The following is a 16,757-nucleotide window of genomic DNA, read 5'->3' as shown; positions in this document are numbered from 1 at the left end:
AAAAATATACACTTTTTATAAGATAATATCTACACAGAAATATAATAAGAAAAATAGAAATATATCAAAAAATTTAAAAAGAAAAAAAAATCTATAATTATATATTATAAGAAATTATATATCTTATAGCAACACTGTTTGTATTTTTATACTACTTATTAATATTATATACATACAGTTGTCATACAGATTATATTATAACTCAATACAGATGAAATACTTATTAATATTATATATATACAGTTGCTATATAGATTATATTATAACTTAATATAGATGAGATATTTATTGATATTGTATATATACAGTTGCTATACAGATTATATTATAGCTTGATATAAATGAAATATTTTTATATTATTATAGAGATTATTTATAAATACAATCTCTCAGATTAATATCTACAGATGTTTTTTTTTTCTTAATTCTTTCTCTCTTTTCTTTTCAATTTATTATAATTCTGTATCAGTATGTTAACTATTAAAAGCAATATAAATATCTCAATATTTTCTCACTAATGAATATTGATTAATTATTTGATTCTATCTAGTAAATTCAGTGCTATAAATCTCTATTCTTCTCTCTCTGAAATCTATATATTTATTCCTTATATTCAATATCTTCTCTCTTTTTTAAATAAAAAAATAATCTATAATAAGAGTATTTTTTATCAGAGAGTTATATCAACAACTACTGCTGTCTATAAAATAGTATATAAACAGTAAATAATGAAATAGAAAGTGATCTGAATTTATTATTATAAGTAATATTTCAATACTTACTGTACTGTGTGAAAGATATACAATCTCTGCTCTTATATAAAAAAAGTAAATAAGCAGAGTATGAAATTATCAAAATAATACTTTTTAATAACACTAGATACTAATATAAAACTAGAGGCTATTTATAAGATTTATTACTATCAGAAGTCAGAAGATTTTATTTTTTTCAAAATTATATTTATATATTTTATTCAGAAGATTAATAGAGATCAGTATTACTTTCAGTATTCTATTTTTAATACTTTTCAAATTACTACAGAGACAATTTTAATCACATTTTTTAAGTGTATAATATTATATAAAAATAAATATAATAATATCTCATTAATTATTTCACAGATGATCTTAAGACTATAATTTATTATAAACAGATGATTCTCACTGTAAGAGATACTAGATTGATTGTGGAAATTACTCAAGAATTGAGAAGTAAATTTTTTGATAACTATAAACTGATAAAATAAATTTTGTTTTATTTATTTATATTTTTCATTTTTTTTGTATTTTTTATTTGTTTTTTATTTTTTTTTGTAGAAGATTTTTGTTTTTTTTATTAATATTCTCAGATATTTATTTTATTTTTTTTTAAATTTTTAATATATCTACAGATATATAATGATATTTCTGTTGTTGATTTTAAAAAAGATAATAATATTTGATAACACTCACAGTATAATTAGATATTATTTAATGTAATAATATATAAATTATATAATTATGAGTAAGTTATAGTTTTATTTGATACTGTATTATAAAATGAAATCAAATAAAACTGTGATTCAGAAATAAAAATAAAAACAGTATTCAGAACTTAATATTTTTTATAAATAGTGAAATGAAATCAGAGCTATAATATAAACAGTGTAAAGTGATTAATTTACAAAACACTATATGAGATCAGAACTAAAATATTTGATAATAAAATCAAGGAAAATTTTAGTCTCAATTCTATACACAGTTATACAGTTAGTCTAAAAGTAACTGACTATTAAAATCAGAATATAATCTGAAACTGATTATGATTTTGACTCAAGTTTGATTTTATTCTGATGATTATATAATACATCAATCTGATAATATAATTAGTGGAGATATTATCTCTATTTTATTTAGTACTGCTGTCAATCTACTCACTGCTGTCAATCTATTTATCATCATCAATCTATCTACTACTGTTAATCTATCTACTACTATTAATCTATCTATCACTGCTAATCTATCACTGCTAATCTATTACTGTTAATCTATTGCTGTCAATCTATCTACTGCTGTCAATCTATCTACTGCTGTCAATCTATCTATTACTGCCAATCTATATAAAGTAAATTATAGTCTCATTTGATTCCATTTTGTAAAATGAAATCAAATAAAATCAGAATCACTAATTTATTAGTAAAACATAATCTGAGACTAGATTTATAATATAAACAGTATAAAGTAACTAATTTACTAAACACTATATGGAATCAGAACTAAGATATCTAATAATAAGACTGAGAAAAAATTTGATCTCAGTCTCATACATGGTCATACAGTCAGTCTAATTTCATATATAATTACACAGTCAGTCTACTCTCATTCTGATTCTGATTCCACTAAAATAATGTCAAGAAATAAACTGAGATTAAATTAAATTAAATCAAATGTGAAATTCATGGTCTCAGCAGCCAGTCTATATAAGATGATGAATCTTATATCAATAAATCAGATTATATAGAATTTAGTATGAGAAATTATTGATTGATACTTCTGAACTAACAGCTTAGTTATTACACTAATTGTATTGCACTAATTGTGCCTGGCAGTCAGACAAAGAGATAGTGACAAATGTGTCAAATGGGTTTTTTATACTAGTGTTACAATGTACACATATCTATCATATTCATTCTATTTGTAATTGAATAGAGCTTATTGATTATTAGAAAGCAATGCATTGCTAGATATCATCTTCAATATATATCATCACTATAATAATCACTAGATTATTCATAGTGAAAAGCCAACATAATCATTTGTTAAATGGTTGTGCTTGTAGTGATATATATACCCATGGGTATGGTGGTGTGGCCCGGCCCACAGTGAATGTGGCTCACTGAACCCACCACTGCAACCACCAGCCACAGCATAGTGAGGAACCACATCACTAGATATTATTGCTAGATATCTCACAATGATATCTTGTGATGATATCTCATGATGATATTTTGTGATGATATCTAGTGATGATATCTTGTGATGATATCTCACAATGATATCTTGTGATGATATCTAGTGATGATATCTCACAATGATATCTTGTGATGATATCTCGCGATGATATTTTGTGATGATATCTAGTGATGATATCTACAATGACATAAATTCACTGTTTTAAAATGTGTTTATAGTATTCAAGGTGCATTGCTTTCTAGTATAAATTTCTATCAATGAGTATCTGTAAGTGGAATTAAGTAATTACAGTGGAAAACATCAAAAAAACCCATTTGACACATTTGTCACTTCATGGTCCCACCAGCCAGTCTAATAAAAAATCTACTTTTTTCAGGTATGGTTCTCGTACGCCTAATCACGTGCTCTACAGCGAATGTCTTGGCACCCAACCAGAAATCGCTGAATGGCACTGCTGACTATTCCTCAAGAGGCTTATTTTGCCGATGTAGAGTGTTCGGAAAATCTCTGGTGTTAGAGCAAAAAAATATAAAAAATTTACAGCGTGAATGTAAGAACCCTCCTCCAACTACTACTTGAAGCTCTTTGCCTTTGTAACACCCTGCCGGCCGGAAGACATCAACTGCTAGTCGAGAATGGGCGGTAGTCGTCGGATGAACACACAGGGCCCTCCCCCGTCCCTACATGAATCAAAGATTTCAACTCTTAAACGGCAAGGGCCATCAGATATCTACGATACCCACCTTCAAGATGGAAAGAAGCGGCGCAAGGAGAACAAAAACCACGGCAGACAGGGAAAGCCGCCTCATAATCCCGGTGCTACGTCCAAGGAGTTTGGAGTCAAAAGGGATGGAAGAAAGGTACTGTCAAATTCGATTCCAGAGAAATTGGTCGAATCCCGCCTGGCCTCCCATAGTGGTTTAGAGGGCCTGCTGCGGCCTGAGTTCGAAGATCCGGACGGCGCCAGCGATTGTCGTGATGACGCTGTAACAATTTCACATCGTTCGGATAGTGACCGGGGTTTGGATTCAGCCTTTGACTCTGAAGAGGATCAGCCGCGCGAGGCCATCTTCTCGGAAGACGAAGCTATCTCTTCTACGGAGGAAAAGCTTACTACTGCGAATATTGAAGGCATGTCAAGGAAATTGGATATGGAGGCAGAAGTTGTGGAGGAGCAAGCCCGATTAGAACTCAATGAGTCTGCCATCCAATCCAATATCGCGGGTCATACCGTGGACGTATTTGAGGAGGATGGCCAGGCGCAGAAACAGACGGGAATGGCTCCCGACCTCCAGCTCCTCCGGACTCGCATTGCAGAGACGACACGCATACTTGGAGATCTACCCTCACTTGGGGAACCCAGCAAATCCCGAGCAGACTATACAAACCTTCTCCTTTCCGACATCTGCACCTACTACGGTTACACCCCATTCTTGGCTGAAAAACTGTTCAAGCTTTTCACACCCCGCGAGGCATTTGCCTTTTTCGAAGCCAACGAATCTCCACGTCCTGTTGTCATTAGGACAAACACCCTGCGCACGAATCGGCGCTCGCTGGCCCAAGCCCTGATCAACCGCGGTGTCGTCCTTGAACCTGTCGGCAAATGGTCGAAGGTTGGTTTGCAAATATTCGAATCTGCGATACCATTGGGTGCTACACCCGAATATCTCGCTGGCCACTACATCCTCCAAGCTGCATCGTCTTTCCTTCCCGTCATGGCGTTGGCTCCGCAACCAAATGAGCGAGTTCTCGATATGGCCGCTGCGCCCGGCGGTAAAACCACATACATATCAGCGTTGATGCGAAACACTGGATGTGTTCTTGCGAATGACGCAAGCAAACCCCGTGCTAAGGGTTTGATTGGTAATATCCACCGTCTCGGATGCAAGAACACAATCATCTCGAATCTCGATGCAAGACAGGCCTTTCCCAAAATCCTCGGTGGCTTCGATCGTGTATTACTTGACGCTCCTTGTTCGGGAACGGGTGTCATTTCAAAGGATCCCAACATCAAAACCTCAAAATCTGAACGCGATTTTCTCGCGTTACCGCATATGCAAAAGCAGCTCCTCCTGGCCGCAATAGATTCAACTAATCACCTGTCTAAAACAGGTGGTTATATCGTGTACTCTACTTGCAGTGTCACAGTAGAAGAGAACGAAGCGGTTGTACAATATGCCCTCCGCAATCGACCAAATGTCAAGATCGTGGATACTGGCTTGGGGAATTTTGGAACTCCAGGCTTTAAGAGTTACATGGGGAAAAAGTTCGACGATAAAATGTCGCTGTCGAGGCGCTACTTTCCCCATAAGGAGAACGTAGATGGTTTCTACGTTTGCAAATTGAAGAAGACAGGGCCAAGCCCTTCATCGAACAAATCGGCAGGTAAATCAAACTTGAAAAGCTCAAACCTCATGATCGACGATGTGGATGAGATGGTTGATAGAACTCCTATTATTGATGAGGGAAAGGAGAAGCAGATAGGAGACGAAGCTTTCGGGCCTTTTGAAGCGGAAGAAGACGAAACATACATCGCAAGAGCGAAGCGAAACAAGTTGAGGAGAAAAGGGTTTAACCCTAAGGGGGTTTTAAAATGGAAATCCAAAGGCATCAGGGAATCTAAGAGAGAAAGAAATGAAATATGACGTCCAGCGACACCGTTGTCGGCAGTCAAGGAGACTTGATTGGTTAGCAAGATGGCCGGTTACTGATGGCGGGTTCGGCGCAAGGTTAATCAATCAAGCCAAATGAAGCAGGAGCGAGAACGAGGGAAAGCAGAAAATGCGAAGAAAATGGGTGCTACCGTGGATATATTTATAGTTTCCACCGGTGCTGTATAAATCTGCGTAGACTTCATTTTCGAAGGCGTATTTCATACTTGCTAGGTAATCATAGGTTAAAATCACTGCTTCTTGCTAAGCTTGCATTCCCAGTTCTACAAATTCACCCAAGTGTCTATTCACTAGATCCCCAGGCATCGCACGATTTTATCAAGGGCCTTGTTTTTGTCAAGTTGTTCTATGCTCTAGAGTCTAATGGGATGACCCGCCATTCAGAACTGACTTTGCATCACAATCAAGACTACATCTAATGTATTTCACCATGTTCTTGCACACAATGTGACCTTGTGCACTTAGTTTCTAATCTTTATACTAGTTAATTGATTAATTTGATTGCACAATATGACTACTAGTTTTTTCTATAAATATAGATATATAAGTTGTATTTAGATGTTGTAAACAGACTGTATAATTCAATTTAAAAATAAACTTGGTTTAAAATATGGTGTTTAGTTAACCATAAATGTAACACATCCATAAGACTAAAAAATTGATTATGAACTCATCATTTCTAAATAGACTGTAAATAGACTGACAGATGAAACTATTAATTATATATTTTAGTTTAATTTAATTTAATTTCATTCAGTCTTTGATGTGATTTCCAGTGCCATTAAGTCTCCAACACTCATAAACTTCTCATCAGATATAAGGTAAGATTAGATTCTTATACAATACTCTGAGCTTGTTCACTAGATTAAAAGGCAGTATCCTCATTATAAATTAAGATATATTAATCAGATATATCTAAAATCAATGATAATTAAGATGATAATCTAACCTCTTCAGAGCGGAATTATGCAATTATAGCAAAAAAAAAATACTCACTCTGGGCTGCCTTACCCTGTAGCGGTTGCGCTCCCACGCTGGGGCAAAGGAGCTCAATCACCACCAGCGCCAGATAGAGGGGACGAATCACCTAATCCAATGCCTCCAACAACTACAGCTAGCACAATTACGGGCCTGAATTCTAACCATATTCAACTCGAACCCGCACAGCTGCCCATGTGTTTTTCTCGAGTGCTCCACGAAGAATTGATTCTAAGTACAGGCGGTAGAATATGGCAGTATCCAGATTCAGTTAGTGTCTACAGATCTGTATTCTTAGGCGGAGTTCTGAGTTCGCTGAGAACCAAATCTTTGGGCTCCAATATATGTTCCCTTACTTTAGACTTGTCTCCCTTTCAGCTTAGCATCGAAGATTTTAATTGCAACTACGACCGCACTTGCGGTGGTGAGCTGCTGCTTTCGGCAGGAGAAATATTCTCCATGCGTTTGACCGAACCATGCGACTTTTTTTATCAACACCCCCTCTCCCTCGATACGAGGCGTTATCTAGTTCTGTGAGCCTTCCACTCCACACAATCTCTGGCCCCTCCTCATCTTGAACGAATGAGTCAACAGCGAGCTGCACCCATCCTCACATCATAGAAATAAGAAGGAAAATACCAAAATTATTTAGTGGACCTTTCTCCATTTTCGGTCCGGGAAACCGGCCAGTGAATGATCCCAGCTTGATAACGGTAGCGTTATTCTTCGTCTTCTAACTTTCAACTTAGTGCTGCAGATTTCCACAAATGCTTTCATGCTCCGGAAAACAAAAGACAGAAATGTTTTTTTCAAAAAAAAAAAAAGAAAAAGAAAAAAAGAAAAAGGAAATAGTGATAATAAAATAACACAGTAATAATCATGATGAAGGGAACATAGCGTTCACAATTGGCAACACTCTTCAAAGTCGGTCCATCAAATCCAGGATCATCATGTTCAGTGGAAACGACTGGGTAAAGTTCGACTGGCATATCTGTGCAGTTTTCCTGGCGGCTGCGGCGCAATAACCACTGCCTCTTGACATGTACACTGCGTACATTCAACATCGATCAGCCAATAATGCCGGAAGCCCCGCCCTCGCAGAAGAGTCAGCACCAGTTCCGCGCTTGGTGAAGCAAGGTCACCCTTGCGGGCCGAAAAATTGTAGCCAGCTCACATGCCGGGGAATTCTTTGGACAGCCGTGAATCCGAGAAAGGTCCAGATTTTCTGACACCTGGTATGCATGGGAAACCCTCCCAACTTTATTTGTCCAGTCCTGTCATGGAGGAGCTGGTCCTGCCGGCCGCTTTTCAACTGCCGCGTCGCTCACCTGCAGTTGAAAGCCTTAGCCGCAACATTCCCAGGCGAGGGGTATCATGCACTCCAGATTGGACTATGGCCATGCATTCGGCCCTATATTTCCGCCACTAAATCTGCAACTGCTGGAGACACTTACCAAGCGCTCCTCACAGCTGTCCCAACTGCAATGGCGCTATGTCGGTCGACGTGGCCGCTGGTGTTCCTCTGACCCACTCCCGCTATCAAAAGAGTCAGGAAATCATACCAACTAAGCCTGCTTTAGCAAAGGGACCACAACCTCTCAATCCAGCGCATAATGACTTCAGGGTGCGAGAGTGGGGAAATTACTTTTTAACTTCTACGCTTCGCATTTCCCTCCGATTAGTTGCACGGCTCTCCTCCATGGGGACCACGAACATACGGCGGAATGGAGTCGTACCGAGGGAAACTCCACCCAACAATCATGCGAAGGGGTATATCGGCTAAGAATATGCAAAAGCTAAGTCGAACTAAATTTTCATCTACCTGGATTAACATGTAGAATCCAAACCCCCTGTATCGCCCATCCCCAAACTCTCTCTCCTCGTCCGAGAGACTCATCCCGCTACGTTCTCTTGTCTGGGGTCCTAGCATTTATAATCGCCTTCCCGTCCTAATATCTGGAAATTGTTCCTCGTCCTCAGTTGCTCCCAGACGAGACAATATATAAATAACTACGGCTCAGTTCTCCAAAGCCTCATTGAAACCTCAAGAAACTTGCTCTACCTACGAACAGTGAACATAAGCCTTCTTTCCGCAATAATCCTCCACTTCCCTGCCCTCAATCAAATCAGACTCGCTGGCCCGACATCACTGCGCCGCAAATACAACTGAAAACACTTCTCCGTGGTTCTATATCAACGCACCCTCAGGCAATATGGCTTTCCTAGCACAACAATGGTATAACATTGTGGACAGCTATTCCCCTTTTAGCATAGAAGTTGTTGGTGCAACAGTCGCTCAAATGTCCCTTACAGTCCTCTTCGGAATATACGACTTGAAAGGCTCTGATGCAAAAAGACGTCGTGCGATGCTCAAAGTCCTGCCTGGTATAGGAAGAAACATTGCCACAGCGACCGTAGTCCATTCCACCGGCTTGTTTTTAATGTCTCTGTGGACCGGCAATAGCCTTTGGGAAACCTCCTTGACCCACGTGAACAAAAACATTCCTTCCGTCTGGCGATTCCTGATAGATGTGGTGAACACGGCACTTTTGTTTGAAGTTTCGTTTTACTACTTCCATGCTTTATTCCACACTAAGTTTATGTATCGACATGTTCATTCGGTACACCACCACTTCAAGGAGGAAATTGCTATTGCAGCCTTTTACAGCCACCCTCTCGAATTTTTAGTCTTGAACTTTGGACTGGTAGTGATCGCAACCTGGTTGCTCGGATCGCACGTGCTTGGTCTGCTGTTTCATGGAGCTGTCGCGGGAACTATTGCACATTTCGTCCATACCGGTGAAGATATCCCAGGCCTTATGAGCCATGAAGGCCATCACGTCAGTCCAAATCAGAACTTGGGCGCACTTGGTGTCTTGGATCGGCTGCATGGCACACTCTACCGAGGAACCCAACTTAAGCGCTCACATTGATCCAGCTCGGTAATTCTATCCATTGATCAGCGGACTATGCTACCATTGGAAGCGAATGTGTTCGAGAGAACATACCGGTAGAATTGCTATGATGAGGAGGACTCATTTCATATCTCAATGGGTGTGGATGTTGATTTTATATCTGTATTTACTCTTTTTTACTCTCCTTATGCCTGAATATTATCAAAGCACCCCGGAGTATTTTACTTTTTGATTTTGTTTTCAATTTTCTTTTGCTTCTATGCCTTTTGTTCATCAACAGTGTTGTCCATTTTCTCTTGTTGAAATTCCCGACAGGAGTACCCATGTTGTCTTCACAAATGTAATGAAATGCCCGCGTCTTCGGTAGTTGGACACGTGCTTTCAATGATGGTGGCTATGACTGTTGCTTTCCTTGTTCATAACGAGCTACTAATTGATACAAAAAAAAGCCAAATCTGTTTGGCAGAGTAGTTTACGTTATGAGGTTGAATCAAGAAAATGTTGCAATCAGCCCAGCGAAAAAAAGAAAGTAAGAAATCATAAACGTGGCGAGCATCTGCGAAATTCGCCGGGTGAGGCGGAAAATAGCGACAAATGTCTCATGGCTTGTGTTTTACACATAATCTAATGGGGGCTATAGCATAATTGCATCAATTGGTTATATTGCTGCATGAGTTATCCAATTTAAGCTCTAGAAGTTTTTGACGCCAGGAAATAGCGATTATCAATGAATATGGTTAGAACTTGACAAGACATAGAGTTTGACTTCTTTTCTATCATTTTCTTAGAATCTTAATTACTATAATAATTTTTCTCATGTAGATGCAAGTAGTTATATGCTAATCATTGAAGGTCATTTAGAAAAATACCAGAATCTAAGTTGATAAGCCCTGCTCGTGCCCTTCATAAACGATCAGTTAATTGGAAATCCAAATTAAAGTCCTCATCTACCCATTTATCTGTACATGTATTACTGACGTGAAAATTTAGAAATACTCTACCAATAGTATAAATCTTTACCAATATCTATATGATAGATATATCGAGCAAAATACTCCAGCACGTTGTTGTCTTGTTTTGGCTTGTAGGAAGCCCACATGCCAACCAGAGGGGTTAGGCTCTGCTACCAGGCGAAAGGCTACAGGAATCGAACATCCGACTGTTTCACTCCGCCTGAATGGTTATCAGTTTCTTCATCTGCTGCGGTAATATGGAGCGAATTTTTCAGCGACAACAATCAAGGATATGACGATGTGGTAATATCAAGCACAGATATCAATATAAATTCGGTAGATTGAAATATATGCTCTTCTTCTCTTTATCATTTTCATGATGTCGAACAACTCTAAACTGAGAATGTATATTAACTAATCAAGAATAAATAACTAACTAGTTAACTAGTTAACTGACTAAAATGGCGAAGAAGGCACTAACTTACTGTGCAACATCACCGTATGCTGTAAGTCAAGACTGGGGGAAGCGGCTCACTGGGATCGATGGGCTGTAGTGGATGCGCGGGACGTTGGTGTATTTGCTCTGGAGCTTAGCCCAGAAGCGATTGGTCAATGCACATCAACGATGTGGAAAACTCTCGGGCACACCAACGCCGCCATGGGGTTAACGCTAATGCGTCCTCATCCACCAAATCCACGCCAGAAACTTCACATCCTCCCCGCACTCGGGTTCCCATCCGCTGCATGAATTCCTGTTCGATGGGCTGACATTTGGATTCTCATTGGTAGCTTGCCAATCCTCAGGCTCCCGAGCCATGCAATGATAAACTTGGCGCCAAGAATTTGTTCCATCTCAACATATTTGTCACGTCACCTTCCTCAACCCCACCCACCCGCTTTGGATTTTCGCAAATTGCTTCCGAGAAAGGCACATCTTACAGATACTAGTATCTCTCCCTTATGTGCAGGCAATCTTGCGGAGGGTGTTCACAACCACAATGATTTCCACCTCTGAAAAAAATTAACAACACCAACTTCATGAAAATCACAAAGCCCTGGGTTCACCTATATAGCAGTGCTTTCGGTAGGAATTACTGCGTCCATGATCTGTGCAATGGGGCTTCATTTGACTTTGACAGGGATGTTATACGTTATTTCTTTTCATAAAAGTGACCACTGAATCCCAAGCCCCCCAACTGTGTGCATTAGCTTACCACATGGATCGAAGAATGTCGTGGCTCCTCTCGTCCCATGGTACTGCAGATGTATGTACGTCCGATAATGACCTGCAAACACACCTCTCCCAATGTGTATGAGGCTCATGTCAACGAGTACAGTGAAAACGGTTCGGAATGCCTGCAGACACCAGCTCAAGGAGCATGATGCGTTCGTATAGATAAACCCTATTCGTCAAGATTTTCAACCGAATGCTGATGGGAGATAATATACATTTTGCTTTTCGAGGACAATTCGACTACTTTCTTTCAGCTTAATACTGCTAACAGATGATATGGGCTCGCAAAACAATTCAAATTCTGCCTTGATTGAATCATGGAATCAAAAAATCCGCAATTCATCCCGGCTAACCGATGTGAGTTGCTTCCCAGCGTACCACCAGCCCCGCTGGGGGGTATCAGCTTCCCTGCAGGGAGTGTTTCCTTTCACGATACTTTAGTCATTAACCTTCGTTAAGTCATCCAGTTGCTTTTCACAACCCTGCAAAATGAGAGAGAGAGAGTAGAATATCAACATGCAATCTCATTCCTGACTCAGAACCCATCATGAATAATGCATGGTCTTCGTAATGCCAACCAAAAATAATCAAACAAACAGACCAAAAAAAAAAAAAAATGAATGCAGGTACCGAGGTTCAAGCTTCGTCCAATTTTGTGATTCGAACAACATGCATCGCTCGATTCGTTGAGCACATGATCTGAGTCTTCTTTCAGGGTGTGAACATCGCTGCAATCCAATTTCCGCTGTTTTGATATGTTAGTTGATGAATTGAGGAGCATGAACGGTATCTTCAACAGGTCCGATGTGGACATTGAGTCATGAAGTCACTGCTCCGGATCTCGTACTGGCAACCGTCCATGGTTGACAGCGGTCGGTTCAATTCAATCCACCCGATGTCTCCGCCGTTTGACGCCCGTAACAACAATCTTCTTCAATTCTGGGTTAATTGTATTGCATTGTCATGGCCTTCCACCATCATTAAGATATCCATGCGGTCATATTCGCCAAGTCAAACACTCCCTACAGGCATATACCCACGGATCCGGCCTCAGAGATAGCCTGTGATTTCGACCTCGATGTGCAGGACCAGCTGTTGACTACCTCAGTGAACCGAGACTATATCCCCCAATTAAATGCCGTTTTAAACGAACTGTTCTTATATCTAGTAAATTTTTTCTCTTTTGGTTGGAAGCTGGGTATCGGTGAATTAGCGGCTTGGGGAATCAACAGAGGCCTGATGCCAAACTTTCCATGCGTCCTGGTTGGATTAAAATTACGTTCACCAAGCCCTTATCGCCGCCGACCCTAGTCATATGTGCGTTAGGAATTCATATCCAGAAATCCATTTCATTGCAGCAGGAGACAGCCTCCTTCAAGTTGCATCGTTTAGTCAAGGGTATGGATCTAGACAAAATCATAAGATCTGCCGCCACCCATAATATCGTTGATGAGACCCGTGATGGTAGCACTGCGACAACATCTGTCAGGGAACGAAAATTCCGCAACGGTTAGCACCGCAGCCCTAATGTGAAAATCACGGATATATTGGTTAAAACCGCCGGCTGACAGCTTCGGCGATGCACCGGAGCACGCAAGTCTCTTCTTCAATGTTCCCCAATCACCCTGGCCAGCTCGACCACTCTCGCGCTCTTTTGAACTAATACTCTTGCCAGACCGTTTCGCCAAAGTATAACATCCATGGCGACTTGTAGTGTGTGGCATGTCCACGGTGTAACCCTAGCTGGGTGATGGATCACTCCAGGTATCTGGCAGATTCCCAGACCGAATCGATAGAGTATCGAAGGAACCAGATATTATATTCTAGGATTGAAGTTCCTATGTTAGTGATAGTATTTAGAACTTGTAAATCTATGAAGGATTTTACCACTTTTTCCCATCTCCCCCGACTTTCAATACATATGCGTGAATTACCAAAACATTGTGATATGGATTCCTGGGTTTAGCTCATCGTTGAGGTCACTGACGTTTGCAGCCCCAAAATTTGTTTGGCAACCACCTTTTTCATTTTCTTAATTTCTTTCTTTCTCTCTCTCTCTCTCTCTGTGTTAATGAGAAGTTTTAGAATGAATAACCGATAACACGTTCCTGAACATAGCGAAAAGAACGGCCGTTAGAATATCGTAGCTGTCAACCTTATCAAAAAGGGAATGCAAGCCACAGCAGCAGTCTTATTCATCCCAGTCCTGAAAACCGGGTCAGAAGATATTGTGATTGTGATATAGGAGCACTTGACCAAAAATCTGTTTATATAAAAGAACACAGTCAGCTAGGCCAAGCGGACATCAATTAGTTTGAGCTCGAGAAGCATTTCCATCAAGTGACTTAATAAAACAAGCACACTAGAGCAATATTTCGGTAAAAATGAACGATCACTCTTCTTCAACTTGCCGCTGACGGATCGTGGTGTTCCTGTCATAACTTAACAGCCAACGCTGAATCGCGGGACGATCTCACTAGCGGAAATCGAGGGTAACAGCTTTGGCGTATCCTCAGCGGATAGAACATCGTAGTCGAAGTGGTCTTGTAGAATATCAATTACCATGCGTACTCCCAAATCGTAAACTCTCTCCACAACTATAACTCCAATGTTCCACAATATCAGCGTCACGCATATTTAGACAAACACATCTTAGAATATGCAATATCACTTGAGAAGACAACGTGTTCATCACCAGCTGCGATGCACACTCGTTCATTAAGGACAAGGCGGTCTTCATCGCTCAGACATTGCCAAAAATTTATCTTAACTGCTCTCAGCAGGGTGCTAGGTCTGTGGCCAACCATTGTAGAGATGCTGGGACCAAGGCAATATCGATCCGGGGAAACTGTCTTTCAAAATAAACAAGAAAACAATAATATGAACAAAAATAAAAGTAAAAAAAAGCGAGGGGCCTTGGGGACAGGCAGTCCAGAGACCACCCTGAGCAGCCCTTAAAAGTGAGGCAGGCTTGGATTGAACAAATGCTCCGAGAAAATAGCTTGGTCAAGTGGGTTGCACCCATCAGCTTCACAAAGTATCAAGAAACATGCCCTGAGCGTTGCCGTGGTTTATACCAAACTGAGCACAGAATGTTTGGACGCAGCCGATAAAGGTAAAGTAGGTATTCAAATACACCCCAAAAATGTCAGTGGCCAAGCTCAGATTTTCAACCATACACGGAAGTACATTCCCGTACGAAATGGTCGAAAATCTGGCCACATCCTCCAGGAGAATCCTCTGTACTGTTCATCCAGTCGTCAACAAGCTTTATAAGAAAAAGGTGAAAAATCAAGCACTGTTTGGGAGGGGGCGATCATGAATCGCTAGTGTAACTGCAAAGCCGCGGCCCGTTTAGCTAACCCTAACCTTATCCAAATCCTAGGTATTTCCAGCTTCAATGGGCAGCTTGCAAGCTGTGACTGGCCTGAGGCTGAAGATTGAAGGACTTTTTGACAAGCCCGAGACTTGCAGGCGGGTGACTAGCTCGAGCGCCCCCTGAGAGGAAATCGCCAGCGAACAGAAACGACAGCATAGCAATTGCAGCATGGCGGATGTTGATGATGAAAAACATACGCTGTAGAAACTTGAACTGTTTGGAGATGAATGGACTACTAACCGTACATCCATTGGTGATTCCCGTTCCATGATTGAACAGCGTCTGATCCATCATTCTGCACTGGGCGTTCATCTGCTTCATCGGCTGTTGCCTGTACAAAACAAACTCTGATGCCCAGCCCTTTGAGACCCCACACGTGCTGCCAGGAGTCAAAGCCACCATATCAACCCACAAGGCGATGGGCTCTGCGCTGGGAACCCATCGCCTGGGGGTGGCCCTGCTGCGGAGCCGCAGATGGTCCCCACATCTCACACATCTCACACCACCAGCTCAAGGACCCGTTTCATCATAGAGCTGGAGCCTGGAGGCGGATAAACTTGATTGCGTTGGTGGTGAAAAGAGCCACAATCCGCGAAGTCACAGAACTTTTAAGAGATTCTGATAAATTGATATATATATGTTTGCCATCGAGTTCCGCGAGCAAAAGCTCTTGGGAACTATGGAGTAATTACTAACTAGTCAGCTAGTTTAGTCAATGAACAGTGTTAGTTAGCTAGCCAGTGAACTGTCGTTCTTAGCTCAGTGAAACTCTTTCGACCCTGAAAACTTGTTTCGGCTTCTGCCTTGGACGCGGATCGAGAGGCGCAAGGCAGCTGTGAGACTGGAGTTGCGAACAATCGCCATTCCTGAAAGTCAAACCAAAACGGAAAATACAAAAACTGAAAGACGATTCCTCGAAGATTTCAAGTCCAGATAAATTTCCATTTCCTCCACCACTCATTGGCCTCGTCTCCAAAGTGAGGCTGGCAAAGTTGCTCTCTTCGGGCCAATCAGCGTGGGCGGATCGAATCTCGGTGTGTGTGGATGCGTGTGTTGTTGTCTCGTTTTCAACGTCAACCTCCATCCTCAACTCATTTTCGACTCTTCTTCTCTTCTTCGATTGACATTCCTCACCTCATTGATGCTGCTTAGTTTCTTCCTCGCGCCGTCGCTGCTCGTTTCGTGCTCACTCGTGTTTCCCTCTCCTTCATCGTTTGCCGCCAAGTTTGCCCTGACCCTCACTCCTCCCACCCCTTGGCCTGTTGTCTTCCCACCTTGATATTTATATTTCATTTGTCCACCGTTGCGTTTAAAAGTTTGTGCTGGGCGTCGACCTCGTTTGAGAAGATTGTGCTGGTTGCTATCAGTCATTCGCGCGGTAGGTTAACTACGAGTACGAGTTCTCACCGACTGACTTGCACTCCTGATTTTAATGCTGCCTATTGCATCTAATGCTAACTTGTTGAGCCACACCGCTTCAGCCCTCTGCACGTCGAACTCGTCCAGATCCGTCATTCCCCTTTTCATCTCTCCCGTCCTTGCTTATCAACACCGTAACCAGCGACCGATCCCCAGCAATGGATGTTGCTCTGGACCCCAGCGTGAACGTCGAGAATCCAGTTGCCCCAGCTCTTCCCCACAATTCATCTTTGATGGAACACTCCCAACCCCGTGA

At 40.9% G+C, this 16,757-nt stretch overlaps 7 protein-coding genes across 7 annotated transcripts; 3 read left to right on the top strand and 4 right to left on the bottom strand.

Annotated features, from left to right (window-relative positions):
* Positions 1-3,586: 3,586 nt before the first annotated feature.
* HCBG_09222 (nucleolar protein NOP2) lies at positions 3,587-6,042 on the top strand (the record flags this gene model as incomplete). The annotated part of the gene is made up of 2 exons (XM_045436271.1): positions 3,587-5,505; positions 5,847-6,042. The coding sequence occupies 2 exons, from the start codon at positions 3,587-3,589 to the stop codon at positions 6,040-6,042; spliced, it is 2,115 nt and encodes a 704-aa protein (XP_045283024.1).
* Positions 6,043-7,520: 1,478 nt separating this feature from the next.
* On the bottom strand, positions 7,521-8,531 carry HCBG_09221 (uncharacterized protein; the record flags this gene model as incomplete). The annotated part of the gene is made up of 4 exons (XM_045436270.1): positions 7,521-7,648; positions 7,930-8,012; positions 8,056-8,112; positions 8,320-8,531. The coding sequence occupies 4 exons, from the start codon at positions 8,529-8,531 to the stop codon at positions 7,521-7,523; spliced, it is 480 nt and encodes a 159-aa protein (XP_045283023.1).
* Positions 8,532-8,814: 283 nt separating this feature from the next.
* HCBG_09220 (uncharacterized protein) lies at positions 8,815-9,534 on the top strand (the record flags this gene model as incomplete). The annotated part of the gene is made up of 1 exon (XM_045436269.1): positions 8,815-9,534. One exon carries the CDS (start codon positions 8,815-8,817, stop codon positions 9,532-9,534), a length of 720 nt encoding a protein of 239 aa, XP_045283022.1.
* A 1,079-nt stretch (positions 9,535-10,613) lies between these two features.
* Positions 10,614-11,217, top strand: HCBG_09219 (uncharacterized protein; the record flags this gene model as incomplete). Its single annotated transcript, XM_045436268.1, has 2 exons — positions 10,614-10,772; positions 10,981-11,217. 2 exons carry the CDS (start codon positions 10,614-10,616, stop codon positions 11,215-11,217), a joined length of 396 nt encoding a protein of 131 aa, XP_045283021.1.
* Positions 11,218-11,427: 210 nt separating this feature from the next.
* On the bottom strand, positions 11,428-13,427 carry HCBG_09218 (uncharacterized protein; the record flags this gene model as incomplete). The annotated part of the gene is made up of 7 exons (XM_045436267.1): positions 11,428-11,480; positions 11,684-11,872; positions 12,082-12,111; positions 12,334-12,448; positions 12,744-12,821; positions 12,983-13,010; positions 13,273-13,427. The coding sequence occupies 7 exons, from the start codon at positions 13,425-13,427 to the stop codon at positions 11,428-11,430; spliced, it is 648 nt and encodes a 215-aa protein (XP_045283020.1).
* Positions 13,428-14,145: 718 nt separating this feature from the next.
* HCBG_09217 (uncharacterized protein) lies at positions 14,146-14,510 on the bottom strand (the record flags this gene model as incomplete). Its single annotated transcript, XM_045436266.1, has 2 exons — positions 14,146-14,300; positions 14,351-14,510. The coding sequence occupies 2 exons, from the start codon at positions 14,508-14,510 to the stop codon at positions 14,146-14,148; spliced, it is 315 nt and encodes a 104-aa protein (XP_045283019.1).
* A 1,098-nt stretch (positions 14,511-15,608) lies between these two features.
* On the bottom strand, positions 15,609-16,597 carry HCBG_09216 (uncharacterized protein; the record flags this gene model as incomplete). Its single annotated transcript, XM_045436265.1, has 4 exons — positions 15,609-15,759; positions 16,037-16,065; positions 16,217-16,442; positions 16,542-16,597. 4 exons carry the CDS (start codon positions 16,595-16,597, stop codon positions 15,609-15,611), a joined length of 462 nt encoding a protein of 153 aa, XP_045283018.1.
* Positions 16,598-16,757: the final 160 nt, after the last annotated feature.

The sequence above is a fragment of the Histoplasma capsulatum genome, assembly GCF_000150115.1.
Source record: "Histoplasma capsulatum G186AR genomic scaffold supercont2.60, whole genome shotgun sequence".
In the NCBI taxonomy this organism is placed as follows: Eukaryota; Fungi; Ascomycota; class Eurotiomycetes; order Onygenales; family Ajellomycetaceae; genus Histoplasma; species Histoplasma capsulatum.
Note: the sequence above shows the minus strand (reverse complement) of the source record. Positions and strands in the feature narration are given on the sequence as shown.